Consider the following 22831-nt stretch of genomic DNA (forward strand, 5'->3'; position numbering starts at 1 on the left):
TGAAAGAATCATTTTAACACAGGTGATCACTGAGCAAAATGATTAATGTAGTATGAACTCTTTAGATTGTAGTAGTTACTCCGTTACTCCTATTGAAGAAAGAACTACAAAAAGAAAGAGCACAAGCTGAATATTTTAAGCACGTGATTTGTCAAAAACTTCATTGAAACCAGCAATATGTAAAATTATACTACATGTTGATATGATGAAATTAATACATTTTAAGAAATATTCCACAGTATGTTACAACTATTGGCAAGTTACACCTAGACACACACACACACACACACACACACATACACACACACACACACCACCCCAAAAATGTTATAAAAAGCCAAGTTGCAGAGAAGTTCATTTAGCCAAATGCAAATCCCATTTTTAACTCTAAGGTACTTCCTCTCATTTTTTTGTCACTTGAATGAATTACTACGTATAATAAAGTTGATAAACTATCCCATCTCTTGGTTAGACATTGCACTATAATGAAAGAGTGGTGTCTAATTGTTGTTTTATTTAGTTTTCATTTTGTTTTCTTTTTCTTTCTTTCTTTTAAGGAAGTTTCATTTCCAAACCACAATGTATGCTTCTTATTTCATGATGTTTGTTCACTGATTTCAAATTACAATGTATTTGACAAGAATTTTTCGAGGAATTAAGTCATTCTAAATATCCATCAATATGAGTTAAACATTATACTTCACTTTAGTTTAATTGCTTTTCACTTTTTTGCCTAAATTCATCGTATTCCACCCTTAATAGAAAAAAAATGATCTTTTTTCACCCAGTATTTTGGATTTAGCACACAAGGAATAATACAGTTTAATGTCAAATGGCATATTGTTTATAACAACCTTATATCCTGATATTTTAAGTACCTTTCTGCAAACTCTGTTTTCCTTTGAAAACTCAGAAAGAGCAAAAATTTCACAATCAAATGTTGTAACGTGATAAAGCTACCTCTACCACATACAGAGTAATTGGATATTTGAATGGAATAATCATTTTGCTTATATTTGCTGTTGGTAATTTTTATCCTTTTTTTTTCAAAAAAAACATTTTCTTGAAAAGATACTGTGCAAAAGAGTTACAGTTACATCAATAATGAGGACATTTCTTGAGGAGCATTGTTACGTCTCCTTTGTTTTCTTCTACTATACTTTCCCTCCTCCATTTCCACTACTCCTCCTCCACGCCAGAGCAGTAAAGTTCATTTTCAACATAGTGTCCTCTGAGCATCATTATTCAAATGGGTCATCCTGAGTTTTGTTTCAATATTTTGTCATCATCCTTCCCATCCCAAATTAGACAAATTTGTAAACAAAATACATACTAAAATCAAATAGAGTGGTAACAGGGATATACCATAGGAGGAAGAAAATAAAGTAGAAACACAAAATCATGTAGTATAATGAAATCAAGGTAAAACAAAACAAACCTCTTCTGTCCATAACTTGTGGCTCATTTCACATAACATTACTTTGTATAGAAATAAAGTAACTATGTTTAGTTATTTCTCTCTGTCTGTCTCTCTCTATCTCTATCTCTCTGTCTACCTATATCAATCTATGTCACTTTTAAGCTTTTCTGATAAAATTAATCTTTTCTGATAAAATTAGCATAGACAGATGCAATTTGTTGCAAATAAATGATAAGTTTGTGTTGATCATTTGGAAGGGATAATCCAAATAAATCTGAACAGAAGTAACTGTAATAGGATTTTGAAACTTACTTTACCAGTCACATCAAGAAAAGATAAAACTTGGGTTGGGAAGGTGGCTCAGTGGTAGAGGGCTTGCCTTGCATGCATGAAGCCCTGAGTTCCATTCTTCAGGACCACATAAGCAAAAAGAAAAAAGCCGAATGTGGCACTGTGGCTCAAGTGGTAGAGCACTAGCCTTGAGTTGAAGAGCTGAGGGACAGTGCCCAGGCCCAGAGTTCAGGCCCCCAGACCGGACCCTCCCCCCAAAAAAGAAGAGATAAAACTTGTCTCCTAAATTATTCAGTAGATATTGCTCAGGTATAGTGAGATAAATTATTACCTATCCAAATACAACCTCATACAATTTTGTTGAAGATTGCAAAATCATACATTTTGACATATTTTCATTAATTTTGATATCAATTTTTCCTGTGCTTTTGGGATGATTAAAATTGGAGACTTGGACTTGTGTTCAAAAACTAAAAGGACACAAACATTGTTTGACTGATGGATTGCAAACTGTCAGGAACTCAAAACCATATTAAAAGTTCAAAGTCTCATTTCAAATACATTTCGTTTAACTTAATTACATGAGATGGTCATCAGTGCCAATACTCTCAGATTTCCAGTACCCTAGTAATAAATGCTTAAAAATGAAATGGAATTTGCTTATTGAATATTAACAAAATATGCCATCAAACAAAATACATGAAATATGAAGAAGAAAGGTAATCAAGGAAGGCTCTTTATCTTTCTATCTCTTTCATAGAGCAACGGGATAAATAAATACCCAGCAACATTTTGCTTGAGATTAATGCAATCTTGTTTTTCCAAAATATTTCTTCACTGAGATTTCAGAAAAAAATGTTTTCATCATTAGTTCTTACTTGAGACCCCGAAAATTACAGGCTTCTAATATACAATTAGGATAAACACTAAGAATTCCATGACCTGTATACTTTGGAAGTACTGAAGTGCCAGAAGCATATGCTACCACAGTTCAGACAAATTTTAGCAATTTTCACCTGGGTTGAACCACTAATTACTATTTGTTTTCCATATAAATTATTTCATTGTTCATATTAACCGGTGTTGTGCCTATCATTTTTTTTCTGGAATTACAATTTTCAGTTTTCAGACAGTATTTCCCATGAATAATATAATACAATGGAAACATTCCTATTGATAATTGTACTGTTTCTTCAAGCATATTTTATGAAGTTCTACTTGTGAAAGAAATTGGGTATAGGTTAGATATGTGAATTCAGAATATGATCACCAGATATGATGGTTTTGAAAACAGGTTGGTTCTGGTGATGTGCTTAATTAGTCATCAGTATATTTCCTATTGAATAATATAAAATATTGACTGCAATCTGCAGAAATTTTGAACGTGAGTACGATTCTTAGCATTGATTAAAAATAATATTTGGAATCATGGAAAAGAGAGTCTATGGGAAACTTTAAGCATTTTCTATTTATATTGCAAGGAATCAATGAAGGAGAAACCTATCACATGGCATATTAAAATGAAAAAAAAAATGTGAGACTATAAAGAGACTGAGTAATTCTGCCCTTGCAGACGGTGGCCAACACAAACCAAGCAATAAATCATTTTCTATAAATTTCTATGCATTTCCATAAGTGTTCGGGTTAGGAAAATGGAAGCCTGTTTGTGCTGAGCAGAACAATTATTAATGTTTACATTTTCTGATACTGTGTAGGTTCATGTCCAGACATGAATCACCTGAAAAACCAGTTAAAGCCACTATAGTCATGGAGAATTGCATAAATTCCTCAATTTTAGAAGTACCATAATTTCTCTATAATCAATCAATTCATAGATTTTTCACCTCAGAACACTGTGATTTGTAAGAATACATTTTGGGATAGTTTATGAGATTGTTTCTTACCATTCCAACTACAATATTGCCATGAATGAAACAGTTATTAGAATCATTTTCTTGTTACTTATCCTGTATTCCCCTTTTTCCCCAATGTTCTTAGAAAAAATTCCAAATGTTCATAAACCCTTGAATCTTACTGACTAGAATACAACTACAGTGATTTTTATCTATTTCTTCATGAGTCACTTTGTCCTATCAAATTAAATTTTACCATCACATACTATGTACACTATTAGTAGTGATCAGTAGATTACTTTTATGAAGAAAACCAGTTGAAGCCTATCCCATATGTGCATGGTGGTTAGTTATTTCAAATGAAGTGTATAAATTTATCTCTATTATTTTCATTGAAAATGGTTTTAACAAAGGTGTGTATTATGCAGTACCCTACACAGTAGCCTACACAATAGAGACAGAAGAAACAGCACTGCCTTAGAAGGAATTGGATTGAGGATCAGATTGCAGGCTTGTCAATAACAGTAAGGAATCCATCTACACATCAAAGTCCTTAATTTTAATACAGTTGAAGTAAATTGTACTTCATTGAAGCATTAAAAAAAGTTGGATGTTTTATTACATATTGACTCAATTGAGAGCCCATATTGGCTGGAAGTCTGGAGGTCCTGATTCTTACATGAACTCGAGTTCTCCAGTCACAAGAATGATGAACACATCCACAATAAAAAGTCCTGAGACATCATCGGATAGGAATCATTTCTATCTACTACAGAGGGGGCTCATGTTCTACTTCATGAGATATCAAGCACTCCCATACCATCCTTTCTTTTATCATTTCCTAAGTTTCCATGTTTTTTGTTTTTGCTTAGGGATGTTACCAGATTCTCCATTTAAAGTCAAATCATGGCTTTGTAATACTTTTCTCCCTTTGTGGTTTGGTTAAAATTGTCTCAAAAATGTTGTTTTATACTTAGCAACATTTAAATTCTTTAGTTCTTCAGATTCACAAAACAGCAGTTCCAAGCACAGAGATTTGAAAATCAAAATTTTCCTTTCATTATTATTTTCATACTAACTACTATATTTTCAGTACTTTCTTCATATACACTAGATATTTAACAAAGGAACTTGACATGAGAATGCATACATACTACCAATATCCTTAAATTTTTCTACTCTCAAGGTTTTCTGAATAATAACCTAAAAATATTTGGTAGGAGATTTTTTAAATAAAATTACTGGTATTTATGAAAACAATGGCTAGGGAATCTACCTAATACTATAAAAGTGATATATACAATGGACCACCTACTATATGTCATTACAAGTGGTAATTCTACTTTTAAGCGCTTTGAATAACAGCTATTTTTATTAATACCTAATTGAATTTTTAATTTCAAGTGCTTGGGATGAGCCTGTCAACAGAGGCTCTACGTTAAAATCATACAACCTAAAGTTATATTCCAGGAAATATCAAAATAATTTCTATCAGAATGTTTTTGTGTTATATATTAACTCTAATATCTATATAAATATATATGTGTGTGTATATCTACATATATATGAATATATAGAAATATATATATATACTTATATACATGAGACAAACATTTTTGGAACTTATTTCTTTTTTTGCTCTTTTAATTTAATTTTATTTATTTTTTATTTTAATTGTGAAAACACTGTACAGAAAGGTTACAATTATATGGGCAAGATAAGGAGTACATTTCTTTTTTTTTTAATTGTGAACATACTGTACAGAGGGATTACAATTACATGGGCAAGATAAGGAGTACATTTCTTATCAAGCATTGCAGCCTCCTCCTTTGTTTACCCTTCCCATCCCATCCCATCCTCTCCCCGCCCCCACACCCAATCCTCCCTCCCCACCAAAGTTGTAAAGTTCGTTTTCAACGTGACAACTTGTACTTCTCATTATTGCAACAGGTCCACCTGTATCCTTAAATGACTTGTTTCCTCCACAAATTATACCGACATAAAATATAGTGAAAGCAGGAGTTATACTATGGGGGAGGGACATACAAAGCAACAAAGAGATAATCTTATAAAAGCATTAGAAACAAATGCATGAAAGAAAAAAAAAACATTTAAATACATATCTAAGGGTTCATTTTCCTACCATCACATTATCTGACCTTTCCTGCTTGACTCATACATATACTAGATATTGCAAATAAGGGAAACCATGGGACCTACGTTTCTTTGGGCTTGGCTTACTTTACATAACATAATTTTTTCTAAGCCTTTCCATTTCCTAACAAATGGGGCCATGTCATTCTTTCTGATGGAGGCATAGAATTCCATTGTGTATATATACCACATTTTCTTGACGCATTCATCTACTGAGGGACATCTGGGTTGGTTCCATATCTTAGCTATGGTAAATAATGCTGCAATAAACATGGTTGTGCTGGTAGCTTTAGTGTGGTCTTGTTTGTAAACATTTGGGTAAGTGTCCAAAAGTAGGATTGCTGGGTCATAGGGGAGCTCTATGTGAAGTCTTTTGAGGAACCTTCATATTATTTTCCAAAGTGGTTGAACAAGTTTACACTCCCACCAAGAATTCAGTAAGGTTCCCTTTTGTCCATATCCCCTCCAGCATCTGTTGTTATTAGAGTTCTTGATTTTAGCAATTCTAACTTGGGTGAGGTGGTATCTCAATGTTGTTTTGATTTGCATTTCTTTTATGGCTAGGGAGGTAGAGCATTTCTTCATGTGTCTATTGGCCATCCTTCTTTCTTCTTCAGAGAAGTTTCTCTTTAAGTCTGTAGCCCACTTGTTTATAGGGTAGTTGTTTCTTTGAGGATTTGTTGTTGGGGGATTTAATTTTTTGAGTTCCAAGTATATTTTAAATATGAGACCCTTGTCTGTTGTATGGCTAGTGAAGATCTTCTCCCAATTCTTGGGCTTTCTATTAATCTTGCTAGCTCTGTCCTTTGCCATGCAGAAGCTCTGCAACTTTATGCAATCCCATTTGTCCAACCTTTCTTTGATTTGTTATGTTTCTGGGTCTCTCTTAAGAAGATTTCGGTTTGCGCCAAGAAGACCTAGGGTTTCTCCTATTCCATCCTGTAATGATTTCAGAGTTTCTGCTTTGACTCTAAAGTCTTTGATCCATTTGGTGTTGATTCTGGTGAAGGCTGATATATAAGGATCTAGCTGTAGTTTTTTTTACAAGAAGTTAACCAATTTTTCCAGCACCATTTACTGAAGAGGCTGTCTTTCTTCCATTCTACATTTTTAGCTCCCTTATTGAAGATTAGATGGCTCTAGGTTCATTTCTGGTTTTCAATTCTGTTCCATTGGTCCTGAGGTCTATTCTTGTGCCAGTACCAAGCTGTTTTTATTACTATGACTTTATAGTAGAGTTTGAAATTTGTTATTGTTATTCCTCCAGCAGTGTTCTTTCCGTTGAGGAGCGCTTTTGCTATTCGGGGTCTTTTATTGTTCCAAATGAATTTTTGGATTGCCTCTTCAATTTCCTTGAAGAATGAGGTTGGAATTTTGATAAATATCGCATTGAATTTGTAGATAGCCTTGGGAAGTATTGCCATTTTCATGATGTTAAACTTTCCAATCCAGGAGCATGGGAGGTTTTGCCATTTTCTAAGTTCTGTTTTGATTTCCTTTTTTCAAGTTTTTAAAGTTTTGATCACAGAGGTCCTTCACTTCTTTGGTTAAGTTAACTCCTAGGTATTTTATTTTTTGTGGAACTATTACAAATGGAATTACTTTCCTAATTTCAACCCCACTTTTCTCATTGTTGGTATACAGAAAAGCCATTGCTTTTTGAGGGTTAATTTTATATCCTGCTATTTTGCCAAAGTTTTGAATCAGCTTGAGTAATTTGGGAGTAGAGTCTATGGGATTCTTTAAATACAAGATCATGTCATCTGTAAAGAGGGAGAGTTTTATTTCTTCTTTCTCTATTTAGATCCCCTTTATGTTTGCATCTTGTCTTATTGCTATAGCTAGGCATTCTAATACTAGATTGAAGAGAATTGGAGAGAGTGGACATCCTTGTCTTGTTCCTGAGTTTAGAGGAAATGGCTTTAGTTTTTCACCATTAAGTGTAATGCTGGGTAGGTTTGTCATATACAGCCTTTATTGTATTGAGGAATGTTCTATGGATTCCTAATTTTTCCAAAATCTTCATCATAAAGGGTTGATGGATCTTGTCGAATCCTTTTTCTGCATCTATTGAGATAACCATGTGGTTCTTATCCTTGGTCCTGTTGATGTGATGAATAATATTAATTGATTTGTGTATATTGAACCAGCTTTGCATCCCTGAAATGAATCCTGCTTGATCGTGGTGTATGATTTTTTGGATGGATTGTTGAAGTCGACTGGCGAAAATTTTGTTGAGAAGTTTTGCATCAATGTTCATTAAAGAAATGGGTCTATAGTTCTCTTTCTTTGAAGAGTCCCTGCCTGGTTTTGGGATGAGGGTTATGATGGCTTCATAGAATGTGTTCGGTAATGAACTTTCTCATTCAATTTCAATGAATAGTTGGACGAGTATTGGCGTGAGCTCTGCTTTGAAGGCCTTATAGAATTCCCATAAAACCATCTGTCCCTGGGCTTTTCTTAGCTAGGAGGTCTCTTATTGCCCTTTCTATCTCAATGCTTGATGTGGGCCAGTTAAGCTGATTTAACTCATCTTTGTTTAGTTTTGGCATGTCGATATTTGCTAAAAAAAAAAAAAAGGTCCATTTCTGCCATGTTCTCAAACTTATTAGCATAAAGTTTTGAGAAGTATTCCCTTATAATGTTCTGAATCTTCGTTGTTTCCGTGGTGATGTTTCCATTCTTATCTCTGAGTTTATTTATTTGGATGTGTTCTCTTCTTTTTCTGATAAGATTTGCTAAGAGTATGTCAATTTTGTTAATTTTTTTTGAAGAACCAACTCTTTGTTTTTTGATTCTTTCTATAGTTTTTTTAGATTCCAATTCATTTAATTCTGATTTTATTTTAATTATTTCTTTCCATCTACTGGATTGGGGTTTAACTTGCTGCTCTTTATCAAGGAGAGATGTGTCATTAAATTGTTGGTTTCAGATCTCTCCAATTTGTTGATGTAGGAACTCAGAGCTATAAACTTGCCTCTGAGTACTGCCTTTCCTGTGTCCCAGAGGAGCTGGTAATTTGTGTGAATTATTTTTGTTGAATAGCATGAACATTTGAATTTCTTTTCTAATCTCTTCCATGACCCACTAGTGATTCAGCAGTGGGTTGTTCATCCTCCATGTGTTACCGGACATTCTTTGGAAGCTATTGCTGTTGATTTCTAATTTTATTCCCTTTTGGTCAGAGAGAATGCAAGGTATTGCTTCAATGTTTCTGAATTTAGACAAGTTTGCCTTGTGGCCTAAAATGTCGTCTATTTTAGAAAATATTCCATGTGCTGCTTAGAAAAACGTGTACTCTGATGCTGCTGGGTGAAATATTCGGTAGATGTCTGTTAAATCTAATTGATCTATGCAGCTGTTTAAATCTGCGGTTTCTCTGTTGAGTTTTTGCTGAGTTGATCTATCTAGTGGGGAGAGTGGTGTGTTAAAATCCCCAACAATTAATGTCTTTGTATCTATGTGGGATTTGAGGGAAAGTAGTGTTTCTTGGATAAATTTGGGTGCTCCATTGTTTGGCGAATAGATAGAATTGTAATATCCTTCTGAAGGAGAGATCCCTTAATTAGTATGTAGTGACCTTATTTATCTCTTCTCACGAATTTTAATTTGAAGTCTATTTTAGCTGATATTAGGATTGCAACTCCCGCCTGTTTATAAGGGCAGTTTGCTTGGTAGATTTTGTTCCAGCCTTTAACATTGAAACTGTGATTGTTTTTATGGGCTAGATGTGACTCCTGAAGGCAACAGATAGAAGGATCTTGTTTTTTAATCCAACTAGACAGTCTATGTTGCTTAATTGGAAAGTTAATTCCGTTAATGTTGATAGATAGGACTGAGAGGTATTTGGGAGTTCCTGCCATGTTATCCACCGTCTTGGGGGCTGTGAAAACTGTTCGTCCTATGGTTCTTGGAATCTCAGTTTGGGTGCAGTTTCTTGGCCTTTATTGTGGTCTTGTTGATTTTCTATGTGTAGGACATCTTTAGGAATCTTTTGTAGGGCTGGTTTGGTGGAGATGTATTGTTTCAATTTTTTTTTGCTATGGAAGTTTTTTATTTGGCCTTCAGTTATGAAGGAGAGTTTAGCTGGGTACAGTATTCTTGGTTGATTGTTGTTTGTTTTTAGGGCATGGCATACATCATTCCAGGCTCTTCTTGCTTTGATTGTCTCTGCTAGGAAATCTGAGGTGATTCTAATTGGTTTCCCTTTATAGGTGATTAATCTTTTCTCCTTCATAGATTTAAGGATCTTTTCCTTGGTCTGACTTGATCTCGTGTGGATTAAAATGTGACGGTGGGATGTCCTATTCTCGTCTGGTCTATTTGGAGTTCTAAAAGCTTCTTGTATCTGAATAGGCCTCTCTTTTTGCATGTTTGGGAAGTTCTCTGCTAGGATCCTGTTAAACAAATTTCCTAGACCATTAACTTCTGTTTCTAGTTGCTTTTCTACACCCATTATCCTTAGATTAGGCCTTCTGATGGTGTCTTCTAAGTATTGGATAGATCTCTCATATTTCTTGGACTTGTCTTGGATGATTGTATGTTCTTTCTCTATAAGATCTAGGCTGTTTTCAATCCCTGAGATTCGATCTTCTGCATGGTCTATCCTGCTGTCGAGACTTTCTACTTTGTTTTTATTTCTTTTCCTTCTATTTGGTCAGTCTTGAGCTCACCCGCTGGCTCCTTTGTTCTGGACTCCCTGTCATTCAGGTATGGCGGGTTCGGCCACTGCCACTACCCCTGCTGCCACGGCGGCAGCTGCTGCTGGCAAGAACTCAGATCTGCTCCTTGCCTGGATTTTCCCTCTCTGGCCTAACTCTCTGTCCTGTGATGGCACACTTAGTGTGATTCTCTGGCTTAGGACTGTTCACTGGAACTCTAAAACTGCTTTCTATGGAAGAGCTTGTTTAGCCTCCAACTTCTCCTCAGCCATCTTCCCAGAACTGGATAGGTGTACATTTCTTATCAAGCATTTTAGCCTCCTCATTTTTTCCCCTTCCCATTCCTTCCCTTCCTCTCCCCACCCCCGCTCTTTTAACTTTACATTTGAAGTTAGTTTCTTTCAGAAATCTAAGCCCATTTAACTTGTACTTCATATGAATATGAATTTATCATGTGGATTAAAAAGGCATTTAGAAAGTTGAAGCACATCAAGGGAGGCAGAGGAACATTTTTGGCATAAGTTGAATACATTCTGAAAATGTTTTGTTTTGAAACTACCTTCTAATAAACATATTGATAATTGGCATTCCTGTTTATCAAAATAAATAGGCACTGTCATTCTGAGAAAAACTCTATCCTTACAACAATATTCCCAATTTCATGTCAAATGGAATCACAGAACATGAATCACCTGGAAAGGTTTTATGTATAAACAGCATTCAAACATAACCTTAATCAATTTGCTTTAGTAACTTTGCACAAGTAAGATTTATTTTTGTGATGTGTTATTATAATTGTGTCTCTGGCCCCATTTATGACCACGAGAATTGTCCTAAGGCTCAAATGATTCACCCTGTTTCCTAACATAAGGTAAGATTTTCAATGCTTTCATAGCTCTCAATAGGAAAATAGAGAAATAAAGGAGTGAAGAACATAATACTTAAAAATTGATTAATTGTGGGCATACGGACTATACAATGTATAATGCTGTATAGGCAGAAGAAATAACAAATAGGCCTTGAATATGAGGCTTGGGCAATTAACTTGTGGACCTGTCCTTGAAATGAAGTCCTGGGAAATGAACTCATGACTTGGGACCTTTTTTCAATGCCTGGGACCAGAACTCATTGCCTGGGCCTTCAAACAATGGCCTGACTCTTGAACTCAGGATGGGCCTTGAAAATAGGACCTGGGTCTTAAATTCACCTCCCAGAAATTGAAATCACAGCAGGGCCTTAACTTGTACTGTGCCTTAAACTCAGGATCTAGGAGTTGAACTGAGGCCCTGGATGTTGAACTCGGTGCCTGGGACATGAACTGTGGTCCTGGGACTTGAACTCATATTTTGGCCAGAAACTCTTGGCCATGGCTCTGAACTCATGGCTTGGTTCTTGAACACCTGGCATATGAACTGGGACCCTGGATCTTTTTTTTTTTTTTTCTGAGTCCGGTTTTGGGGCCTGAACTCTGGGCCTCGGGGCTGTACCTCAGCTCTTCAGCTCAAGGCTAGCGCTCTACCACTTGAGCCACAGCGCCACTTCTGGCTTTTTTGCTTATGTGGTGCTGAGGAATCGAACCCAGGGCCTCAGGCATGCAAGGCAAGTGCTCTACCACTGAGCCACCTTCCCAGCCCAAGGGACCCTGGATCTTCAACTCGTGGTCTGGGAATTCAAATTGTGGCCTTGGCTTTGAACTCTGAGCCTACAATTCCAATTTGGGACCAGGGATTTTTATCCATGACTTGGGACTTGAACACTTGGCCTGGGACTATATTCAAGGCATTGGCCTAGCATTCAAAACTGGTTTTTGAACTGGGTTCCTAGACCTTGAACTGGGGCCTGGGATGTAAACATATTGTGTGGGCATGAAACTATAGGCTTGACCATTGAATTCACACACTGAACCTTGAACTCATAGCCTGAGGCTTCATCTTAAAATGTGAACTGGGGCCCTGGACTTTGAATTACAGGAGTAAGAGGGGATCTAAGACTTATATTCACAACCTTAACTTGTGCTCTGGCTCTGAAATCAAGAGCTGGGACTTGGAATGTAGCTGGAACTTTCAACTCAGGGCCTGGGACTTAAACTTTTTTCCTAATCCTTAAACTCGGGGCCTAGGTCTTGAATTCAGGTCTGGGAAATGAATTGCTAGCCTGAGCTTTGAACTCAGTACCTAGGCCTTCACCTTTCTGCCTGGCTGTGAATGTAGGACTAGGACTTGAACTTTCAGCTTAGGACTTGATCTCAGGGTCTGAACCTTGAACTCAGCACCTAGGAATTAATTTACAGCATGATCACTGAACTTGGGGCTTGGGCTTTTAACTATCGGCCTGGGACTTGATTTTGGGGCCTGGAACTTAAAGTCACATCAGTGGCATTTAATTTGAGGACTGGGCCTTAAAATTGGGGCCTAGAATTTGAAATTGAGCTTGGGAGTTGAACTAAGGCTTAAGGCTGGTGCTTGCATGCTGGGCCTTGAATTCACCACCTGGGAATTGAACTGGGGGCCTGTACCTTTTCCCCAGTGTTGGGCCTGGAACTCAGTGTTCAATTTTGAAATGGGGCCAGGGATATTAACACAGCCTGGGACATGAATTCTGCCTGGGAGTTGTACGAGGAATTTGGGAGTGGAACTCAAAGTTGAGACTGGAACTCACAAACTTGGATTTGAACTGGTCCCCGGACCTTGTTCTTTAGTGTGCAGGCCTTTAAATCACAATGTGTAAGTTGAACATGGAGCCAGAGATATTACAAAGCCTGGGACATGAACTTGGCCTGGGCTTTGAACTCAGGATCTGGGACTTTACATCATCGTCCAGGCTTAAACTCAGAGACTGGAACTGGAACTGAGAGCCTGGGGCTCGAACTCATGGGGTGGTGTGTGGAATGTTGCCCTAGACCTTGAACTCTGAGCATGACAAAGCCTGGGCTTTGAATTCACAACCCAGGTCCTGAACTGGGTGCCTGGGCCATGAACTTGGAGTTTGGGAATAGAACTCATATTAGGCTAAAACTCTGGGCTGGTCCTTGAACTCACAAATTGGACCTTGTATTCACATCCTGGCCTTGAACTCACAACCTGTGCCTTAAATTCCTGGCTTGTGTCTTCAGCTCACAGCCTGGGCCTTGATCTTATTTCCTGATTCTTGTTCTGGGTCCCTACACCTTGAAGTTGACAAGAAGTGAGTACTGAGACTTCATTTTGGGGCCTAGGCTTTTAACTCATAGTCTGGGCCTTAGTGTCATGATCTGTACCTTGAACTGAAAGCCTGGGATTTGATCTCTGGGCCTGAGCCTTGAATTCAATGTCTTGACCTTCAAATTGTGATGGGGTAATGAATTATGTGCCTCAGTCTTGAACTGGGACCTGGACTTGAACTCATAGCCTGGGCCTGAACCTCTGGGCCTGGGTCTTGAACTCACAGAGTAGTCCTTGAACTCACAGCTTGGGCCTTGATCCCAAAATGTTGAACTACAGGAGGAAGGGGGGACCTGGGACTCCAACATGGGGCCTAGGACTTAAACTCACAGCCTGGGCCTTAAACTTGCACCCAGGATTTGAAATCCATGACTCGGAATTGCATGCAGACCGATCCTTGAACTTGGGGCTTGGGACTTGAACTTTCATCTTCCCACAGGAACTGGGTCATATGTCTTGAACTTAGGCTGGGACTTAAATTTGCAGCCTCTATCTTTAAGTCCTGGTCTGGGCTTCGAAATGTCAGACTGAGACTTGAATTTGGTTCCTCAAACTTGACCTCTCAGCATAGAACTTTAATTCAGGGCTTCGGCCTTGAACTTAGTGCCTAGGAGTTGAACTCTTGGTCTGGGTGTTGAATTATCAGCCTGAAACTTTAATTCCAGGCTGAGGAATGGAACTCCTATATTTGCCATTTAACTCAGGACCTGGGCCCTGAACTCATGATGTGGAATTTAAACGGTGGGCCATGGACATTCAAATAAAGGGCTGGCCCTTGAGCTCAGGGCCTGTGACTTGAATTCTTAGCCTGGAATTTTTACTCATAGTATGGTACTTGAAATCTTGGCCTGGGATTTGAACTCTGGGATTTATGAATATGACTCCATGGTAATATGAGTCCTGTTTCCTGCTTATATAACTAACAGAATCATAATTTTTTCTGGCTTCTCAAAAGTGGATGATACTAGAGAACCTTAGAATTAATGAGAAAATCTGTGGCAATATAGGAGACCATGTTACTGGCTGATTTGTCTCAAAATTTTAATCAACCATATGTTTGTATATATATATACATACATATAAACAAATGTATACATATATATATATATATATGAGCAGATTTGTATGTGTAATCAGATACTTTTTTGTTGACTGTCCATTTGTAGATACAAATCTTTGTGTGTGTGTGTGTGTGTGTGTGTGTGTGTGTGTATGTGTATGTGTACAAATTAGAATGTCACAAGTTTTCCCTCCTCTGTTTCAGCACCCATAAAGTGAAGCATGGCAAATATCTATGGTTTTCTTTAATTTAAAACTGAGGAGATTTTGCCTGCCTACAGTTCTTGATTTCAGTCAATCATGATAAACATTAATCACAGTTTGTCCAGGATATTTTTCTTATATTTCTTCCATGGTAATGAAAATTGAAACCATGATTGCATGATTGGATTCAACCTCTTACCCTGGTCTTGATACCAGCCAATATTCCAAATGTTGGTGTATCTCCGGTATAAAATTCTCTAAGTCAAACATATTTGAGAAAATAATCTTAAAGAAATGCTTATGGCAATATTTTCAATATTCATAGCAAAGTCCAATATTTCCATTTTCATATTGGCAGATGACATGCATATATTCTTAAATATTATTTATTTTTCTGGCCAGATGAACATATTTATCTGATAACACTTCACAATGTGATTGTCACTGCACAGTGAAGTTTGTTTTGTCTATAAAAAAGAATAAAAAAAATTATTGTTTTAAGCAATAGCACATTGCTTTTAATTGAACCTGAAGGTATTTATCCTATCTCCTCATATAATACTTGTCTAACATTAAGCATGTATCTTTTTTAGGATACATCTAATGAAATAATAACATTTTGTGCTTTGTTTTTATGCATTTCTCACGAATGTTGAAATGGAGATCTAAAAGACATTACAGATATTGGAAAGGCCCTAAGTTCAAGCCAAATGACCTTTGCAAAAGCCTATTTTGTATGTATCAGAAGATGCCAGTTGCAAAAAGAGAATTTGGGGGAAAAAAGTCATATGGCTAGTGTCTATTACACATCAGTAAGCATTTCACAGTTTCAGACTATTTCAAATATGCGAGTGAATCGTTTTCTTCTTTCAGCTATTATAAGAAAAGGTCTACAAAATATGGGTAATACATTCTAGGCATGGAAAGTTTTAAGAAATTACTGCCACTTTATATCTCTTTTTGTTTGATTTACGATACAATAAACACCTATATTGTGTCATTCCCTCTGTCTTGCTCTTACTCAGTAGTAGTTTGACAAAACCACAGGAGGTTTAACATTATATGAGAACATGACATCATTTTTCCTTTACAATTCTTAATTTCTGAAAAAAGTTTTACACATAAAAGTATATTATATTCCTCGATGTGATAGTCTAAGGCACATACTTTTATACATGTTACACATCATAAAATATTTCCAAACGAAAGATACCTTTATTAATATATATATCCTAATTAAAATATATTTATTAAGATATACACACATATATAGATATGAAAATATTCTGCGCTCCAATCACCATGTTTTAGTGGCTGAAATGTTACAATCCAGGTATTTCCTTTGGGGGCTGGGAATATGTGTAGGAAAGAGAATAATTAATTCTTGAGAACAAAGAAACCTTTGAAATAAGAATGATGTAAAGCACTTCTACATAGTTCACATGAGTTAGAGGTGAAGAAAACACCAGCAGCACCCTTCTGTTGAAACAGAATTCAAGTGAATTTTGGGATGAAAATCAGAGTACTCAGAAGTGGAATCTTCCCTTCCTTCTTTGATTCAGAAGAAGTAATTTCACTTGACATAGGCTGGCTTGCTGATGAAATACCTGAGATCATGAAAAGGAAAATGATTTGTCAGTACGACAATAATTAACACCTCACATAGAGAAGACAGTGGATTTGACCAGTGCAAATAACATGTCTATTTGATTCAAGGGCTTCATGCTACCTTTGTAGTGTTTATTTATGTTTCACACACAACTTAATGTGCCCACATCAGTTATCAATCTTCCCATGTGAACTCATTTATGTTATTCACTTTACCCTTGGATCTAAACATTAAACATATTCCGAGCTTTTCTGGACATCAGCTGCTATCCCCTAAAAATTCATTCTCACATCCTATTTTCTAGTTTTGATTGAAAGACCAGACCACTACACTCTGAAGTGTAGTGTTGATACTATCATGGCATTATAACAATACCTAAATTTCTATCCCAATTTCTCTCAGTTCTTGTCAACATTAATCTTTGCTAAGAAACTCTTTAGAAATATTTCCTAGCAGGGCTGGGAATGTGGCTCAGTGGTAGAGTGTTTGCCTTGCATGCATGAGGCCCTGGGTTCAATTCTTCAGCACCACATAAGCAAAAAGTAAAAAAAAGCTGGAAGTGGCACTGTGGCTCAAGTGGTAGAGTGCTAGCCTTGAACTGAAGAGCTGAGGGACAGTGCACAGGCCCAGATTTCAGGCCTTGCTAATGGACCCCCCCAAAAATATTTCCTAGCAGTTATGTATAGTAGGCAGATACATATCAAATTATATTTTGGAAAAATAATATTATCCAGGCACATGAAGTTTCCTTTAACTATGAATTTTCAGTAACTTTCTGAGAATTTTCAGGTATAATTCCTACTATGTGCCACAATGTGCAAATGCTTTACCAAATTCACTAAAGAAAATATACTATTAAACTTTTGTTAATAATTTGTCAATCATCTTCATATTTCTGTGAATTTGGCTGCTTATCATCATATGCTATGCACCAATTAATAGCACTGGATTAATTGAGCAAATATTACTAAATTGTTAGGTCAAAATGTATACTGAAGCTATATTGGGAAATCTTCATGTTTAAAACAAGATTTCAAAAATATAGGATTTCAAAAAATAAAACTATATATAGGCACTGTGCTCTGAGATAATATTTTAATTTTCTTCATGTCAACATATGGACCTAGAGGAGACTAAGCATGGCTTTGATTTGAGAAAAACTGGATAGCATTTAAGCATCTTCTGCAATAATCAGTCCTATCATGCTTGTAACAACTCTGGGAATAGGAGTAGAGAAGGCAAACACATTATTTGGCAATCATGTGGGAAATAAAGTGGAAAACAAAAAAGTAGGACACAAAAAACAGTAATGAAGAAAAAGTCAAGTAGGATTGAAAATGACTAGGGATTCACAATCACCTAATTTGTGAAAAACTATTTAATCAAAAACTAACTAGTAACTGCCAATTCTGAAAAAAGAAAGATACTTCAAGTATAAACAAGATATGAGAAAAAAATTCCCAAATTATCTCGTGTTAACTAAATATTGGAAAATGAGTGATATTTTACATTAACTATACTATTTTTTCAATTGAATTATTTATCCTTTCAATTAATTTCTTCCCTGGGAATGGGTAAGGATTAACGGTATGTCCTCCAATAGGATCAACATTTCATGCAGTCAATAGCAATTATACTCACATATTCTCTCTCTAGGTATACATGTTATGTACATCTGACCTAACAAGAACAACAATATATGAGTGGATACAAAATCACCAGCTACTTTTATTTTCAGATCAAGGTAAATTTAATCATGAAATTTTATTCAAACTTCTAAGAGTTGTTAAATTTGAGGCAGAACCACATTTGCCGAATCTGAAATAATATATCTCTGAAATTCCAAGAAAGAAAATCCCCAAAGGCAGTTTGCTTGGGGATCATACATATATATTTTTTTCATAAAATTTCCCAATGATAATCTTAGGCACCACCATTTAATGTGACTCCATGATAATTCAAATATTTTCCTGCTGCTGAATATAATTGGCAGCTCAAATATAATTTTTTAGGGGGGAATAATAACAATAGTTCAGATAGTTGTGTTGAGAGAACATGAGAAAATAAAAAAGCCCAAATTAATGTTTTCTGTTTTTTATCAAATATTTCTTAAATCATTGATTTGTTTCTTTGTGATGAACTGTGTTAATGTGTACATACTCAAACCTTTCTATGTGTCAGTTTCTTCATGTAATTCTCTCTTATGCATGTTTCTGATTTCTATGTGTCAGTTTCTTCATGTAATTCTCTCTTATGCATGTTTCTGAAGTATTTGGTTTGTCATGGTGCAATCTTGTTTCAACTTAGGCCTCCTTGGTTGGAAAACAAGGGAAGCATCAATGTTCCCATTATTTTAAAGTGATCAACCAAAACATATATATGTGTAATTTGGCACATTGCCATAATGTTTAAAATAAATCATTTTTGCATGACTCCTGCCTATACTCCTCACTTCTTATCATACAATTAGGATAGCTATTAATTTCTCTAACATATAGAGAGCTTACAAATACTGGCATTCCCTTTCACTAGAATTCTGATGATACAGGTAAGTGAAAAACAATTTTTAACAAGAGTCAGTCTTTAAAAACTCCTAAAGTTTCATTGTTCAATTGCGATAGTCACATCGACAGATACTAATACATTTATGAAAATAAAACTAATTCTACACTGTTGTATATCTTTCCCTATTATCAGTATGTACTGTGACAGTTAATACTTTACAAAAATTTTCATGTTTCGGAGAGTTCCGGGAAGATGGCGGAGGAGAAGCTGGAATCTGAACAAGCTCTCGCATAGAAAGCAGTTTCAGAGTTCCAGTGAACAGTCCTAAGCCAGAGAATCACACCAAGTGTGCCATCACAGGCCAGAGAGTTAGACAAGAGAGGGGAAGCCAAGACAAGGAGACACATCTGAGCGCCTGCCAGCAGCCGCCGCAGCGGCGGCAGGGTCGCAGCGGCGACCACAGCCGCGGCCATACCTGAGCACTCACACAGAGAGTCCGGGACGAAGGAGCCAGACGCAGCGGGCGAGAGGATTCTACTCAACACCAGCAAGAACCGACAAGGAGCGGACATCTTCATCCTGCAGTTTGCAGACCAGAGACGACCCAGGATCCAAGACTCGGCGTGAGTAGAAGCCCGACGTCCTCACTCCTTCTCAGGGAGCAGAGGAGGGAAGGCCACCCCTCCCCCCCCAGCACCGGTGATCTCCATCTTGGATACTGACAAAGCTCGGAGGAGCTGCTAGCTCCAACTCAGGCCTTGGAATAAAACGAGTCATTTAACAGGTCACAAGAACTAAACGGCGAAGTGACCTGCCAGACTCAGCTCCATCCAGGGAAAAGTCACCCAGCTCAGGCACCAGCCATTGGAGTGGCTTTCCTCACTGGGTAACCAGAGCCAGAGGCTGCCCCTCCCTCTAGCAGCCTCCACAATCAATTGAAAAACAGAAACCCTGAGAATGGCTCCAGGGTGGGCTCTGTGAATTTTTCACAAAATAGCCCCAGGGAAAAGCTACTGTTTGTTGAAAGGCCTCAACTCTACCAGAACCTAGCCTCATCACCCCTCTTTTGTGATTCTCAAAGCAGATCACCCTCCCATTAAACTAACCTGGGAGGGGGATCTCAAAATCTTGGGTAAAGCAGAGCATTTTTCTGCCTGTTCCAACAAACTGACTTAAGAAACCAATCAAGCCACAGGACCCCAAGCTGACCAGAGACTCCAACAAGAGGCTGGTTACAGACAAAAGGGAGATACAGGATTCTTCGCACCCCTCCCAAAAAAATAAAAAAAAAAAAATCAAAGAACTTTTTTTTCTTCTTTTCTTTTTTCTTTTCTTTTCTTTTTTTTTTGGTACCTTATATATATAAAAAAATTTTTTCCTTTTCTAAAACTTTTATTAATCTTTAATTTTTGCCTTTTTTGAAAAAAATAGTTGTTTTCCAGTAACTTTTTTTTCCCTCTTATAATTTTTATTTTAGGAATACGTGAATGTACGTTTTCCTTTCTTTTCTTGTCTTCTCTCTCTTTTTCTTTCTTTCGTAATTATCTTTTTGTTTTTTGTCTCGCTCTACTGAACTTCTGATCTTTTTTTTTCTCCCTTTCTTATCATTTTCACCTTTTCCTTTCTTTTGTTCTTCTGTATGTGACTTAACTCTTGTCCTGCACATCCTGATAAACCCATAGTTAACTAGTAGACCCTATCCCCCATTGTGTACCCACTTAATCCACAAATTTATTACTCAATCCAAAACCTCTGAGACTTAAATTCCTTAATAGCAGTACTACCTCTTTATACCTATATAATATTTTAAGGATTTTTAAAGTTTTTCACATCTCCTCTATCTCCCTCCTGTTTTCTCATTATATTCACATTCCTCTCTAAATAGATGGTCTTTCAATCTCCAAAACTATATTAATTTTTATATTTCTAATTTTTTTTTCTGGTCTCATTTCATTTCCCTTTCCCTTTCTTCTTTTTCTCTCCCTCTCTACTTGGATCCTACCCAACCTATTTCCTGCATTGAGATTAGGACATAGTTAACTCTCCCTGTGCCTCCCCACACCAATCTATTCCTAATTTTTACCCACATCTATCCCTAACCCTAAAAATTTTTGGTTTTCCAAATTCTTCTCTGCGGTTCGAAGCCCATTAACATATAGTTGTTTGATGTTGAATAGATGTATCTGTTGAACTAGATTGTATCTGTAGACTATTGACTGTATAAATGCAAACGTTGGTTGATGGTTGCCTTAAGATAGTGTTCTAGCACAAAACTGGTGCTATTTTCATCTCAAATGGGCAGAGTAAGCCGAAAAAACACAAGAAATATGGCAAATCCGGGTATCTCAATTCCCAATCTTGATAATCAGGGGTCAGATCATATAATGAACAATCCAGAGGAGAGTTCCCAAATAGCTCAACAAACACTGGTGGCAAACATGATAAATTAGAAATTTGACAACTTACAAAGGACTCTGTATGAGCGTGATAGGGAGAGAGAGGAGGCATCCCAAAAGTTTATACAGGAATATCATAAGCGTGAGGAAGCTACTCAAAAACTGATACAGGATTTGCGTGAACAACTTGAGAATACTCAAAGAGAAAGGGAGGAATGGCGTGAGCAGGCTGAGAACACTCAAAGAGAACTGCAGGAATCCCACGAACGGGAGGAAAGAGAACTGCAGGAATCCCACAAACGGGAAGAAGCTAATCAAAGAGTAATTCAGGAATTGAGAGACCAGGTAGAGAACACACAAAGATCACTAAAGGCATTCATGGAATCCATTAACAAAGAGCTGAAGGAAGTCAGGGAGACCACAAAGGGAATGCTGAATGGAACCCAACAGAAGGAATGGGAGTCCAAAGAAACCATAACCAATCAACTAAGTGATTTGAGAACAAACACTGAACACCAAATTAAGGAAGTAAAGAAATTCATACAAGACCTAAAACAGAGCTTCAACAAAGAACTTGAAGCCATCAAAGCTGACCAATTAGAAGGAAAAGAGATAAAAAACAAAGTAGAGAGTCTTGACAGCAGGTTAGACATTGCAGAAGATCGAATCTCAGGGATTGAAGACAGCCTAGATATTATAGAGAAAGAACATACAACCATCCAAGACAAGTCCAAGAAGTATGATAGATCTATCCAACACCTGGAAGACACCATCAGAAGGCCTAATCTAAGGATAATGGGTGTAGAGGAGCACCTGGAAACAGAAGTTAATGGTCTAGGAAATTTGTTTAACAGGATCCTAGCAGAGAACTTCCAAACATACAAAAAGATAGGCCTATTCAGATACAAGAAGCTTTTAGAACCCCAAATAGACCAGACCAGAATAGGACATCCCACCGTCACATTATAATCCACACAGGATCAACTCAGAACAAGGAAAAGATCCTTAAAGCTGTCAAGGAGAAAAGGTTAATCACCTATAAAGGGAAACCAATTAGAATCACCTCAGATTTCTCAGCAGAGACAATCAAAGCAAGAAGAGCCTGGAATGATGTATGCCATGCCCTAAAAACAAACAACAATCAACCAAGAATACTGTACCCAGCTAAACTCTCCTTCATAACTGAAGGCCAAATAAAAACCTTCCATAGCAAAGAAAAATTGAAACAATACATCTCCACCAAACCAGCCCTACAAAAGATTCTTAAAGATGTCCTACACATAGAAAACCAACAAGACCGCAACAAAGGCCAAGAAACTGCACCCAAACTGAGAATCCAAGAACCATAGGAAGAACCCAGTTTTCGCAGCCCCCAAAAAGGTGGATAACATGGCAGGAACTCCCAAATACCTCTCAGTCCTATCTCTTAACGTTAACGGACTGAACTCTCCAATTAAGCGACATAGACTCTCTAGTTGG

The 22831-nt window shown here is 36.9% G+C and overlaps 1 protein-coding gene across 1 annotated transcript in view; it reads left to right on the top strand.

Moving 5' to 3' along the window:
• The window catches only part of LOC122127995 (gametocyte-specific factor 1-like), a 97980-nt gene that overhangs the window by 20753 nt on the left and 54396 nt on the right, over nt 1–22831 (top strand). Inside the window, exon 5 of the mRNA XM_042702299.1 lies at nt 10429–10485. Within this exon, the coding sequence (XP_042558233.1) occupies nt 10429–10485 (57 nt within the window). The remainder of the gene's footprint in view (nt 1–10428; nt 10486–22831) is intronic.

Source organism: Dipodomys spectabilis, unplaced genomic scaffold, assembly GCF_019054845.1.
Source record: "Dipodomys spectabilis isolate Male_0828 unplaced genomic scaffold, ASM1905484v1 ptg000319l, whole genome shotgun sequence".
Taxonomy (NCBI): domain Eukaryota; kingdom Metazoa; phylum Chordata; class Mammalia; order Rodentia; family Heteromyidae; genus Dipodomys; species Dipodomys spectabilis.